At 47.5% G+C, this 15,488-nt stretch overlaps 1 protein-coding gene across 1 annotated transcript in view; it reads left to right on the plus strand.

The window, feature by feature from the left end:
• The first annotated feature begins 2,417 nt into the window (after positions 1-2,417).
• Positions 2,418-15,488, plus strand: part of CPNE8 (copine 8) — a 684,333-nt gene continuing 671,262 nt past the window's right edge. Inside the window, exon 1 of the mRNA XM_063927097.1 lies at positions 2,418-2,972. Within this exon, the coding sequence (XP_063783167.1) occupies positions 2,845-2,972 (128 nt within the window). The 5' untranslated portion in view covers positions 2,418-2,844. The remainder of the gene's footprint in view (positions 2,973-15,488) is intronic.

Consider the following 15,488-nt stretch of genomic DNA (forward strand, 5'->3'; position numbering starts at 1 on the left):
TTCTGCCGCCGATTTCATCGCTTCTCTTCTGTCTTCTGGCTCTGCAAGGGGGACGGCGGCGCGGCTCCGGGAACGGACGATCGAGGTCAGGCCCTGTGTTCGAACCCTCTGGAGCTAATGGTGTCCAGTAGCCTAAGAAGCACAAGCTAGCTGCAAGCAGGTAGGTTTGCTTCTCTCCCCTCAGTCCCACGTAGCAGTGAGTCTGTTGCCAGCAGATCTCACTGAAAATAAAAAACCTAACAAATACTTTCTTTTCTAGCAAGCTCAGGAGAGCCCACTAGGAGCACCCAGCTCTGGCCGGGCACAGATTCTAACTGAGGTCTGGAGGAGGGGCATAGAGGGAGGAGCCAGTGCACACCAGATAGTACCTAATCTTTCTTTTAGAGTGCCCAGTCTCCTGCGGAGCCCGTCTATTCCCCATGGTCCTTACGGAGTTCCCAGCATCCACTAGGACGTCAGAGAAATCAAGGGGTACCCCCCCTCCAGGCACCCAAGGGCCAGGGGTGAAGCCCGGGCTGTCCTCTGCACCCCTGGGCGGTGAGTGCCGGGCTGATAGCCATAAGTGTGTAAAAAAAGAATATTGTTTTTTGTTGTGGAACTACAAGGCCCAGTAAGCCTCCTCCGCTTGCTGGTACTTGGCGAACCTCAAGTACCAGCATGTGGGGAAATAACGGGCCCACTGGTACCTGTAGTTCTACAAAAAAATAAAACAATAAAAACACAACACACACACACACACCGTGAAAGTAAAAATTTATTAAAACACACTTACACACTCACACATACTTACTTACATCCCATGCCGATCACGTCCACTTGTCCATGTAGAATCCAATAGGGGTACCTGTAAAAATGAGAGAGAGATTACTTACCTACATCCCACGACGATTACGTCCACTTGTCCATGTAGAATCCAATAGTACCTGTAAAAAAACAAAAACATATAACTTATAAACAATCCAGTGGTGCCTGAATTTATACACAGGGGGGAAAAGACATTTCATGTGTTGAACTTTTGTCCACGTTGACCATGTGACTGTCGACCATTAGTGGTCGACCTAATGACATACCGAAACCCTTGCGACCTTCCCCCTCCCCCCCAAATCTCTGGTCTGTCCACTCCACCACTTGCGACCCCCCCAGGCCTCTGCTCTGTTCACTCCACCACTTGCGACCCCCCCCAGGCCTCTGCTCTGTTCACTCCACCACTTGCGACCCCCCCCAGGCCTCTGCTCTGTCCACTCCACCACTTGCGACCCCCCCAGGCCTCTGCCCTGTTCACTCCACCACTTGCGACACCCCCCCAGGCCTCTGCTCTGTCCACTCCACCACTTGCGACCCCCCCCCACAGGCCTCTGCTCTGTACACACCTCCACTTGCAACCCCCCCCCCCAGGCCCCTGCTCTGTCCGCTCCTCCACTTGCGAACCCCCCCCCCCCCCCAGGCCCCTGCTCTGTCCGCTCCTCCACTTGCGGACCCCCCCCCCCCAGGCCCCTGCTCTGTCCACTCCTCCACTTGCGACCCCCCCCCCCCTCTCCAGGCCTTTGCTCTGTCCACTGACTCCACCACTTGTGACCCCCCCTCCTCAGCACCAGGAAAAGACCACTCACTCACCAGCAGAAAGCAAAGCAGGGTCAGGCACTGGGCAGGCGTCTTTCTCTCGTTGGCGGCGCCGGCAGCTGCTGTACCGGAGGGACCCCAGTTGCGCAGCGCTGCTGTGTGCGGCTGGGTAACGGGTGGGCTTCTGGCTGCTGGTCTGGTCACACTGATGCTGTGGGTGCCGGTGCGCAGCGCTGTGTGACTGGCTGGCCGCTGGGTCACGGACAGTGTTGTCCCTCAGCGGCGGCGGGCTGAAGCTGGGAAGTTCCTCCTCCTGCTCGGCTCCTCTGCACAGAAACGTGACATGCACTGACTGACTGCAAGTCACGTTTCTCCATGGAGCCAATCCTGGACCAGTAGCAGCAGTCTCATGTCGGGTGGGTGAGCCGCGCGCAACCAAAACAGAAAAAAAAAGAAAAAAATCTACAAAAAAAGACGGGTGGGGGGCCTAAATCCGCCACTGATTATGTCAACCCTTATCATCCCCTTAGGGGAGGTGTTTTTACGTAGTTTTCCTATTTCCCACCTGCAGAATACCTATGTTACATTTCAATTTCCTAAAATGTTTGGCAGTAAGAGAATTAGTGATGAGTCAGTGAGTGAGGGCTTTCACATTTATACACAGTATATAGATTATAGATTATTTATAGATAGAAACCCTTGATAAATAGGACCCATAACATGTTCATTTTTGTGACTGGTAATGATTTTATATATTTGCAAGAGATAAATCAGGTTGTTTTTTTTTTAATCAGGTGACTATTAGTCAAACAGGAACTCAGATAATCCTTGTGGGAAAAGTTCCAAAGACAAACGAAGCCAGAACTCGTCAGGCCCGATTCAGAATAAATGGCGCATTCCGAAAAACTTTTAACAAGACCAACACCCTAGTTCATTTCTCCTCCTCCAGCATACAGCAAGCTCTGTCTCGGGCCCCTACTCTAGCTGTCCCGGTCAGGAATAGCCCTGGCTGCGCCCCTGGCACCGAATACCGTAACTCTATGCCATGGCCGGAGCCCCCGGGTGAGCTGAGGGATCCTTCCAGTGCTGCTGCTGCAGCTACAGTAATACGGAGGACACAGCCTTTGCCTCTCCCCGCCTCCTCCCTCCCATGTGGATGTCTGTCACCGCCGCACGCTGCATCCTCTCTCACTCGCTGGCAGCAGAGCTCAGCTGATTACACACACAGGAGTCCCGGGCTCTCCTCACCTCAGGTTCTTCCTCCTGCACCCCGCACCTCTCTCCATGTTCGGGCCGGATAAGCTGGGGTACGAAATGGATTTCGGCTTTATGAGTACGGCTTCTACGGGCGACTTTAACCCCTTCAGTGCTAGCATCCCGGCCACCAAAGTGGAGCTAACAATCTCTTGCAGGTAAGGACCATCCCTGACCCCTCTCTCTCCCCAACCTGTTCCCCGGGCACGGGGCATCTGCCGGCCGTGTTCCTGTCCTGGACGGTCCCCTTCAGTTGGATCTCGCTCAGCAAGTTTGTGATGGACACATTTGATGTTGTGCTTATAATTAATTCCACCCTTTGGTATTTGTAAGGTGTGATCTGCACAGTGGCATCGTTATTGCCAAATACAAGGTTGTCAGCCTTAATGGGCATGTGATTTTGTTGTTTGTCTAGTGCACAGGTTCTCAAACTCGGTCCTCAGGACCCCACACAGTGCATGTTTTGCAGGTCTTCTCACAGAATCACAAGTGAAATAATTAGCTCCACCTGTGGACCGTATATAATGTGTCAGTGAGTAATTAATACACCTGTGCACTTGCTGGGTTACCTGCAAAACATGCACTGTGTGGGGTCCTGAGGACCGAGTTTGAGAACCACTGGTCTAGTGTATACTAAAGTGTGTAATGCAGCAGTAATGAGAGTGTGCCTGATGTCTTCTATGTAACTACTTCTACCATGGCATGGACTCTGCGGTGGTGGTAACTGTGTACTAATGCTTATACTTGCTACATAACATATAAAATAATACTACATTATACACACATGAAAGCAGCTGGCTGGGATACTACAGTATGTGTAAATATTACTATTCAAGTTTTTGTGGAGGCTTTGGACTAGTATTTTACAAAATACCGTTGTTTGCTTGATGCTATGGCATTGGAGTCACAGGATCTGTAACATAAACATAGCGCACAGAGCTGTCTTTGTCAATCAGTCCCTCCCAACACATACTCCCTACATTCCAGAGGTATTCTCTCTGTGATCATGGCCATGGTTTTATTTGCCATTTCGTTTATTTGCACAGTAATGGAAGAACTCCTTTTGTTGTTTTAGAAAGTGATGTGATATAATAGCAAATCTGGTCCTAGAGGTTTGCACATCACATGTAAATAGACGCTGACTATGTTCACTAACAATGTGCAGTAACCCATTGCATTGCATTGATTTAGGTTAATTTAGATGAATACTTTAAATATTTGGTTGCCATTGTTTTTGCACATTGTTCTTACTGTACATAGCCTATACAGGTCACGTAATGTACACTACTTCTGTACTGTTATTTGATACCCATATAATTTTTCTAGTAGCCACCTGTGTATATTGGACATCGTGCCCTAAAATAATTTTAAAGGTATCTTTCCTGTGAATCTTAATAGTGTGAAATTGCAGATTTCTTCCTTTTTTCTCAAAAAGATGGCTAAATGTTATATTAAGTAGATTATTTGAGTATAATACTTCTTCTATCCAAAATCTAGACTCTAGTGGTAGATAAACCACAAAATGTGATTGTCACTCGATCAATGTCTTTGAACAGTATTTATTGTATAACCGTAGCATATGCCAATATATACAATAATAAAAAATACAAGTTTAAGCACAATGTAGTTGATTCAACTAGGTGTGATGTGGGTCGCCCCGCGAGTAAGTTTGGCCATATGCCGCACTTCAATAGCGTCAAACTCGCAGACTTTTGTTTGCTGGCCCGTAGGGCTGCACAGTAAAATCTGCAAATCCGGGGTGAGTTCGGGACGATATGAAGACCCGTTGCCAGTGTTTTTCATGCTGTTGCAATGAAAATGTATCCCCCCCACACTTAATTGAATTGACTCCAATGTCTTTGCTTCCCCAAGATTTCATTTTGTTTTTAGGTTTGCATTTCAATAAATACTAAGAAAAAACATTGTTATATTGTCAAATGGTTAACCGATCATTTAACATTAGCATTGAGTTAACACTTCACTGTCAGTTTTGTGACCACACGGTGGGATCAAAGGTGTATTCAAAACAAACAGACATCATTATATTTCCATATTTCACTGATTTGAATTGTGTAATGTAAATATATAGCTTTTATATGCTTTCTTTACAGAAAATATTTACTTCGGTAAACATGTAATATCGGATGTATTGCCCAATGGGGGTCATTCCGAGTTGATCGTAGCTATGCTAAATTTAGCACAGCTACGATCATTCACACCGACATGTGCGGGGACGCCCAGCACAGGGCTAGTCTGCCCTTCATGTCAGTGCCCCCCCCTGCAGAAGTGCAAAGGCATTGCACAGCGGCGATGCCTTTGCACTTCAAGAGTTGCTCCTGGCCAGCATAGCTTTAGTGTGCTGGCCAGTAGCTACTCATCACTCCCCGGCCCGCATCGGCTGCGTGTGACGTCACGCAGCCGCTGTGGCCCACCCCCCCTTCGGTCCGGCCACGCCTGCGTTGGCCGGACCGCTCCCACGAAATGGCGGCCAAACGCCGCCGTTTTGCCCCCTCCCGCCCAGCGACTGCCTCTGCCTGTCAATCAGGCAGAGGCGATCGCAGCTGTCTAGCATGCGCCGGCGCACTACGGCACCGACGCATGCACAGAAGGGACATGTTCGCTCGGCTGCGACAAAAAGCAGCGAGCGAACGGGTCAGAATGATCCCCAATGTCATTATAAATCTAAGCACATTTATCCCTGGTCCTTGTGCAGAAATGCAAGCGTGATTTCCTGTACTGTGAGTTCAGACTGTTATACTATAACCTTTTTGAAAGGACAAAGTTCACAAACCACATGGTCCATATTTGCAAACAAACATGGCTGTAAAATACAAAGGTGATGTGTAAGTGTTTAAAGATCTAGGCATACACAATTTTCTACGCAACCAGACTTATGACTATATGCATTACTGTTGCGTAAACATTCACAACTTAAGATCCTGTTACCAACTACTGAACGTATATTGCTCAACCTCGGTTCAACATGAACAAACATTTCATAACCTATCCACAGTGCAAATATTGCTGAGCTTTAGACAAGTGCACAAGTGCAGTAGAATTGGATATTCTTTACTTCTACAGAAATCCATAACAGTATGGTTGGCTGTATATAGCTTCAAACTGCCTAAAATTGTTTTTTAGTATGCAATATTTTTTATAATTACTTTGAAGTTGATGGATATATAATATTCCTAAACTTCTAATTATGTAGCTTCTGTAGACTGTGCATCATTAAAACAAACTCTTCCAAGTATGGTGATATATTATATTGTAACATTTCACTTTATCATAATTGTTGGATGATATTTTCCCCACGCAGTTGAAAGCCTTCAGTGTTGTTGGCACTGTACCATCAACAAAGTTAGTTTATAATTTTGTTATTGGCATTAAACATGTTGCACTTGCATCTGTGTTAAGGTAAAAAGTAGGAACTTAATGCTTTGTTGTATTTATCAGTGACGTGTGGGATATCTACTATAAACTGACCAACAACACATTAAGTGGTTCTTGGCTAAAAAATAATTTGTGGCCTATATTTGCATTTCAGCTTCTGTCTAATGTCAATTACTTTAATTGTATTTAATTTTACTACTAAATTGGTCACTTCTCAGTAGAAATGCAGTGGCAAATGCAGACTTTGTAGAAGGTGGTTTCTGAGTGCTTGGAATGAGGGCTTGGTCATTTCATGCAGAATGCCAGACTAGCATTTAATAAGTGCTTTTCTGTGTCCAACCCCTCCCTTATAATGCAGCATGCACCAGTGATTGCTCTGTGCAGCTCATCCTTCGTGTGTGTGTATATATATATATCTATCTCTATCTATCTATATCTATATCTATATATATATATATATATATATATCTATCTCTATCTATATATATATATATATATATATATATATATATATATATCTCTATCTATCTGTTTGTATTAATCAGTGATCCAGAGTATGTGAGCGTTTGGTGTATTATCTCACAAAAAACTGTTGTGTGAAGGCCCATATTTCCATCACTGTCCAGTGACCATGGCATCATAAATTTGCGACTGAATGGTAAAAAGGATGATTCTGAATTGCTAATTTCTAAAATACTCCGTGTTCGAGCATTGCTTAAATTTTAGTAATCTTTAGTTTAGTTTAGTCACGAGACTCCGATTTTATAAGCGCCTTCTCCATCCCTTAATGTAGCTACTTCAGTCTGAAAAATAAATTGAGTATGCGATGACCACATTTGGCTTGCAGTGCCCTGATCTGTCTGCCCCCCCCCCCCCCTTTAGAAGATAAAAAAAATGTTGCACTTCCTGTAGATCTTACAATCTTGATATTCATGTTGATGTATTTCTTATTTAAACAGGACACTTGCAAAAATGTAGATGTACGGTGTCACAAAATGGCATATGCGCTGAGTGACGTGTTTTTGAATTTTCTGGAAATTCTTTTAATTTCGAATGAAATAACTTACAGTTCTGAATTATTAACAGATGGTCTACAAGTTTATACAATGTCATGGCTGGTATTTATAAATGAACTTGAGTTTTATTTTGATTATGTGATCATATGTAATCTGTTTTACAAGTTCTTTTGAGGCAGTCTTATGTCTACTTGTAGATGGCATCCAACAGAGCAATTCAATTGTTGCTCCATTCCATAATGTGCAAGCTAAAATGTGTGAAAACTCTGTGGACTTTAGACTTGTTTAGCTGCTTTGTATGACTAGACCCGGTACTAATGGGCACGCACACATGGCATGCAGGCCCAAGGGAGGGCGACAATTGAATAGCTCCAGTGGGCACCCATTACGTTTGTCCCCCACAAAACAATTGAATTCCCGAGACAGAAAAAAATACTAACACTTAAATATAAGATGCCTTGGTTAGCTATTCATTTCATATTCTGATGTGTGGTGCCTCCTGGCTATGGCATGAAAACTGCTATGGCGTTCATGTAGTCCTTAACTGCCAGAGCTGGCCATAGATGCCATAATGTCTTAACTCGCATGGGATAGAGTTGTGGATGAATTATAATAGCCTATAAACACACATTATGGTTTATCAGGGAGTAATGTACATACTAATGAGTCTGATTATGAAATGCTGTATATTTTGTATCACAGCAGCTAAATTTCTCAGACAGAATGTGGTACAGCTAAGATTTCTTCTAAAGCCACTATACAGTGAGAGATCACTTAACTCACTGTGGTTCTCTTAGGTTTCTGCATGTTATCTGAATTTCCCCAAAGACCTTAACTTTGGTAGTGTTCATAGGTGAGCCATTTGTGCCAAATTTGTCATTTCATGCAAGTTCTTTATATAAGTGTAGTTGTCTGCAAATTAAGAAGTCTTTCTACAATATCATTAATAAAGAAGATAGACCACTGCTGATCCCTGTATTATACCATAATAAACATAAACTAGAACTCAGTATGTTTATAATAACCCTCTCTCTTCCTATACATCTGGTATGTACTGTATATATTGTTCCCTTCTTTTATCTTCAAGTACCTTGCCCTTGAGATACCTTGAATTCTAGTGATATCTTGTAATCCGATATAATAAAAGGATAACACTGCTTCTCACCTCTATGGAGGGAATTCAAGTGTTTTGCGCACCGTTGGCCACTAGATGGTTTTCCAACGGAGCAATTCAAGTGTTGCTCCGTTCCGGTGTGCACAGCCACTGGTGCTGACGTTACTGTTATGTTGCTTCGTCTTTTTGGTGGGCTGGCAACTAGTGATGTATAGCTGTGCCAAAAAGGCTCCCTGGGGAAGCATGCATTGTGTGAGTGGTTAGGGTAAATTGCATCCAACTGAGCCCCCTGTATTCCTAAAAACATTACAATATTAAAATAAATGTAACTTATAACTAGAGCTGTTTGTGAATGCCTATAGCACTAAGCAAAGAAACACTTCCTGCTATTTATTGGTTTTGTTTTTTTTCTCCTAAATTTTAATCTATCCTTACTTAGGGCTGAGTTCAGTTAGCCGCAAAATCGCTGTAATTCAACGCGATTGCTGTTTTCGCAACTTTTTTGCCAGGAAAACAGCCTGTACGTGGGTATGCTCCTGCGATTCACCTATTCTCATGCAAATTCGCGAAAACTTGTTTACTGCTAAATTGTTGCCGGCAATGAAAAGTGAAAAATGGGTAAATCTGTCTATACCCTAAACTAACATCAGACAATAGTATGAAAGTTTTATTATTGGTTATAGTAAAACTATTTTGGGTACTTAAATCAAGTCAAATGGCTGAATGAGAGTTGTTGTTTTTTTTTTAGGGGGGGTGTACATAAAAATGGATATACGTACATATTTGGGTCATTTTATGCCACTTTAAAAAAAAAAAAAAGTACCATTAAAAAAAAAAGATTTCTCCCACCTGCAAGCTTAAGAAGACTTGTCCTACTCATAAAGCACCCCCAATATTCCTGTCAAATACCCTATACCCCAATTTCCATTATTTTTGCACCCCAAAAATGACATGTCATTATTGGGCAATTAAAAGTGCCTAATTAGTCATTCGGGGGAGTGTCCCAGGGGTTCTGAACCAAATCACAACATTTATAACTTAAAATAAGGATTTTTCCCAACTTTTCACCTGCCCAGAAGTGTTAAATACAAATCTGCTGTAAAATTACAGCAAATTTGTTTTTCATAGAGAATTGAACAGGCACTTTTCGTGATTCGTGGTAAATTCATGTGTTTTTTTTTTTTTTTACCAGTTAATTTACTTCGGCCCATAACCTGTTAGAGACACACAATTTATGTGTACTGCTACATCTAGATAAGCGGTTGCCAACCGATCTCTCGTAAGCGTCGGGTAGCTCGCCGCTGTAATCAGAGTAGCTTGATTGCGGTGGGTGGAATCCAGCCGCTCATCTCACCCGGCATATTAACATTGCGGGAACTCGGGGAGTGGGTGGCATCCATGTGCGGCCAGGAGGGGCTGTACGCGGCTGTGTGCGTCCGGGAGGGGCTGTGCGCGGCCGGGAGTGGCTGTACGCGGGAGAGCGGACGGCTCCACCAATACCTCCTCCATCTGTGCCTCTGAGCAGCCGAATGGAGTGTGACGGGGACTGCATTTAGTAAGGGTTAGTGCCAGCAGTAATATTATTCAAGGCTTCTGTGTGTGGTGACAGCTGATGCCAGCACAATGCTGGTGTATTATGATGGAGCATAATGTGGTGGTGCCACAACCTCATTATGCTTCCGTATGCTCCATCAGTATACACATGCATTGTGCTGATTTTTGCCGCCATCACCACACCTATTTAGAGTCTAAAATAGTGTGGCAATGGCTGCAACAATAAGCACAATGCAGGTGTTTACTGATGGAGCATAATGTGACTGTACAGTTTGTTTTTGCACTGCTGGGGGCCATTATTTGGGTATCTGGCACTGCTGGGGGGCATTATGTATCTGGCACATTATTTGTGTATCTGGCACTGCTGAGGGGCATTATTTGGGTATCTGGCACTACTGGGGGGCATTATTTGAGTATCTGGCACTGCTGGGGGCATTATGTATCGGGCACATTATTTGGGTATCTGGCACTGCTGGGGGCATTATTTGGGTATCTGGCACTACTGGGGGGCATTACTTGTGTATCTGGCACTGCTAAGGAGCATTACTTGTGTATCTGGCACTGCTCAGGAGCATTACTTGTGTATCTGGCACTGCTGGGAGTCATTACTGTTGTATCTGGCACTGCTGAGGGGCATTACCTGTGTATCTGGCACTGCTGGGGGGCATTACCTGTGTATCTGGCACTGCTGGGGGGCATTACCTGTGTATCTGGCACTGCTGGGGGGCATTATGTATCTGGCACATTATTTGTGTATCTGGCACTGCTGGGGGCATTGCCTGTGTGTCTGGCACTGCTCAGGAGCATTACCTGTGTATCTGGCACTGCTGGGAGGCATTACTTGTGTATCTGGCACTGCTGAGGGGCATTACCTGTGTATCTGGCACTGCTGGGGGGCATTACCTGTGTATCTGGCACTGCTGGGGGGCATTATGTATCTGGCACATTATTTGTGTATCTGGCACTGCTGGGGGCATTGCCTGTGTGTCTGGCACTGCTGGGGGGCATTACCTGTGTATCTGGCACTGCTGGGGGGCATTATTTGGGTATCTGGCACTGCTGGGGGGCATTGTGTATCTGGCACTGCTGAGGGGCATTTTGTGTATCTGGCACTGCTGAGGGGCATTATTTGGGTATCTGGCACTACTGGGGGGCATTAGTTACGTATCTGGCACTGCTGGGGGGCATTATGTATCTGGCACATTATTTGTGTATCTGGCACTGCTGAGGGCCATTACCTGTGTGTCTGGCACTGCTGGGAGGCATTACTTGTGTATCTGGCACTGCTGGGGGGCATTACCTGTGTATCTGGCACTGCTGGGGGGCATTACCTGTGTATCTGGCACTGCTGGGGGGGCATTACCTGTGTATCTGGCACTGCTGGGGGGCATTGTGTATCTGGCACTGCTGGGGGGGCATTACCTGTGTATCTGGCACTGCTGGGGGGCATTGTGTATCTGGCACTGCTGGGGGCATTATTTGGGTATCTGGCACTGCTGGGGGGCATTAGTTACGTATCTGGCACTGCTGGGGGGTATCACCTGTGTGTCTGGCACTGCTGGGGGGCATTAACTGTGTGTCTGGCACTGCTGGGGGGCATTACCTGTGTATCTGGCACTGCAGGGTGGCATTATTTGGGTATCTGGCACTGCTGGGGGGCATTGTGTATCTGGCACTGCTGGGGGCATTATTTGGGTATCTGGCACTGCTGGGGGGCATTAGTTACGTATCTGGCACTGCTGGGGGGTATCACCTGTGTGTCTGGCACTGCTGGGGGGCATTAACTGTGTGTCTGGCACTGCTGGGGGGCATTACCTGTGTATCTGGCACTGCAGGGTGGCATTATTTGGGTATCTGGCACTGCTGGGGGGCATTATGTATCTGGCACATTATTTGTGTATCTGGCACTGCTGAGGGCCATTACATGTGTGTCTGGCACTGCTGGGGGGCATTACCTGTGTATCTGGCACTGCTGGGGGGCATTATTTGGGTATCTGGCACTGCTGGGGGGCATTATGTATCTGGCACAATATTTGTGTATCTAGCACTGCTGAGGGGCAATATTTGGGTATCTGGCACTGCTGAGGGGCATTATTTGGGTATCTGGCACTGCTGAGGGGCATTATTTGGGTATCTGGCACTACTGGGGGGCATTACTTGTGTATCTGGCACTGCTAAGGAGCATTACCTGTGTATCTGGCACTGCTGGGAGGCATTACTTGTGTATCTGGCACTGCTGGGGGGCATTACTTGTGTATCTGGCACTGCTGGGGGGCATTACTTGTGTATCTGGCACTGCTGGGGGGCATTACTTGTGTATCTGGCACTGCTGAGGGGCATTACCTGTGTATCTGGCACTGCTGGGGGGCATTACCTGTGTATCTGGCACTGCTGGGGGGCATTATGTATCTGGCACATTATTTGTGTATCTGGCACTGCTGAGGGCCATTACCTGTGTGTCTGGCACTGCTGGGAGGCATTACTTGTGTATCTGGCACTGCTTGGGGGCATTACCTGTGTATCTGGCACTGCTGGGGGGCATTACCTGTGTATCTGGCACTGCTGGGGGGGCATTACCTGTGTATCTGGCACTGCTGGGGGGCATTGTGTATCTGGCACTGCTGGGGGGGCATTACCTGTGTATCTGGCACTGCTGGGGGGCATTGTGTATCTGGCACTGCTGGGGGCATTATTTGGGTATCTGGCACTGCTGGGGGGCATTACTTGTGTATCTGGCACTGCTGGGGGGCATTACCTGTGTATCTGGCACTGCTGGGGGGCATTACCTGTGTATCTGGCACTGCTGGGGGGCATTACCTGTGTATCTGGCACTGCTGGGGGGGCATTACCTGTGTATCTGGCACTGCTGGGGGGCATTGTGTATCTAGCACTGCTGGGGGGCATTATTTGGGTATCTGGCACTACTGGGGGGCATTAGTTACGTATCTGGCACTGCTGGGGGGTATTACCTGTGTGTCTGGCACTGCTGAGGGCCATTACATGTGTGTCTGGCACTGCTGGGGGGCATTACCTGTGTATCTGGCACTGCTGGGGGGCATTATTTGGGTATCTGGCACTGCTGGGGGGCATTATGTATCTGGCACAATATTTGTGTATCTAGCACTGCTGAGGGGCAATATTTGGGTATCTGGCACTGCTGAGGGGCATTATTTGGGTATCTGGCACTGCTGAGGGGCATTATTTGGGTATCTGGCACTACTGGGGGGCATTACTTGTGTATCTGGCACTGCTAAGGAGCATTACCTGTGTATCTGGCACTGCTGGGAGGCATTACTTGTGTATCTGGCACTGCTGGGGGGCATTACTTGTGTATCTGGCACTGCTGGGGGGCATTACCTGTGTATCTGGCACTGCTGGGGGGGCATTACCTGTGTATCTGGCACTGCTGGGGGGGCATTACCTGTGTATCTGGCACTGCTGGGGGGCATTGTGTATCTAGCACTGCTGGGGGGCATTATTTGGGTATCTGGCACTACTGGGGGGCATTAGTTACGTATCTGGCACTGCTGGGGGGTATTACCTGTGTGTCTGGCACTGCTGGGGGGCATTACCTGTGTGTCTGGCACTGCTGGGGGGCATTACCTGTGTATCTGGCACTGCAGGGTGGCATTATTTGGGTATCTGGCACTGCTTGGGGGCATTATGTATCTGGCACATTATTTGTGTATCTGGCACTGCTGAGGGGCATTATTTGTGTATCTGGCACTGCTGAGGGGCATTATTTGGGTATCTGGCACTACTGGGGGGCACTAGTTACGTATCTGGCACTGCTGGGGGGCATTATGTATCTGGCACATTATTTGTGTATCTAGCACTGCTGAGGGGCTTTATTTGGGTATCTGGCACTGCTAGGGGGCATTATTGGGTATCTGGCACTGCTGGGGGGGCATTATTTGGGTATCTGGTACTGCTGGGGGGCATTATTGGGTATCTGGCACTGCTGGGGGGTATTACCGGTGTATCTGGCACTGCTGGGGGGCATTATTGGGTATCTGGCACTGCTGGGGAGCATTACCGGTGTATCTGGCACTGCTGGGGGGCATTACCGGTGTATCTGGCACTGCTGGGGGGCATTACCGGTGTATCTGGCACTGCTGGGGGGCATTACCGGTGTATCTGGCACTGCTGGGGGGCATTACTTGGGTATCTGGCACTGCTGAGGGGCATTATTTGGGTATCTGGCACTACTGGGGGGCATTTTTGGGTATCTGGCACTACTGGGGGGCATTATTTGGGTATCTGGCACTGCTGGGGGGTATTATGTATCTGGCACATTATTTGTTTATCTGGCACTGCTGAGGGGCGTTACCTGTGTATCTGGCACTACTGGGGGGCATTACCAGTGTATCTGGCACTGCTGGGGGCATTACTGGCAGGGCCGGTTCTTGGCCTTGTGGCGCCCCGGGCAAAGTATAGGGGCGTGGCTTCAAATGGGGGCGTGGTCAGTTACGCCTCCATTTATGCCCCCTGTAGCGACGCTGAAAGAAAAAATAAAATAAAAAAAAGTATACTTACCATCCCAGTTCCTGATCCAGACCGCTGCAGACCTCCTCCGCCGGCGGCGCCGCTCTTCTCCTCTCCTCGATCTATGGGAGAAACGTTATTACGTCTCTCCCATAGAACAGCATAGACACTAGAGGTCAATTATGACCCCTAGTGTCTGTGCCACTATGCTGTGCGGTGCGCGATGACGTCATCGCGCACCGCACAGCAAAGGTCCTCTACATAAAGGGAAACTAGACCGTAGCGTCTAGTTTCCCTTCATGGAGAGGACCTTTGCTGTGCGGTGCGCGATGACGTCATCGCGCACCGCACAGCAAAGGTCCTCTCCATGAAGGGACACTAGACCGTAGCGTCTAGTTTCCCTTCATGGAGAGGACCTTTGCTGTGCGGTGCGCGATGACGTCATCGCGCACCGCACAACTAAGGTCCTCTCAATGAAGGGAAACTAGACTCTACGCGTCTGGTTCCCTTCAAAGTGGGGGGGGGGGCACTGCGGGGGGCACAGTGGCGGATCTTGCCCTGGTGCGGCGCCCTCCGGATGGCGACGGCGCCCTCCGGAAGGCGGCGCCCCGGGCAAAAGTACCGCTTGCCCGTGGCAAGATCCGCCACTGATTACTGGTGTATCTGGCACTGCTGGGGGCATTACCTGTGTATCTGGCACTGCTGAGGGGCATTACCTGTGTATCTGGCAATGCTGAGGGGCATTACCTGTGTATCTGGCACTGCTGGGGGGCATTACCTGTGTATCTGGCACTGCTGGGGGGCATTACCTGTGTATCTGGCACTGCTGGGAGACGTTACCGGTGTATCTGGCACTGCTGGGGGGGCATTACTGTTGTGAGACCACGCCCACTTATGTGAGACCACACCCACTTATGTGAGACCACACCCACTTTCACAGGAATACACGCGCATTGGGGGGAGGGGGTAGCTCTTCCGGAGGTTTTATTTTCTGAAAGTAACTCACACCCCAATTAAGTTTGGGGACCACTGGTTTAGATGCTAGTTCATTTAAGTAGCAGAGGTCAGTACAGATAAGGAAGTGATAAAAGGGACTGTAGATTTTATTTTCA

Source organism: Pseudophryne corroboree, chromosome 6, assembly GCF_028390025.1.
Source record: "Pseudophryne corroboree isolate aPseCor3 chromosome 6, aPseCor3.hap2, whole genome shotgun sequence".
Lineage (NCBI taxonomy): Eukaryota > Metazoa > Chordata > Amphibia > Anura > Myobatrachidae > Pseudophryne > Pseudophryne corroboree.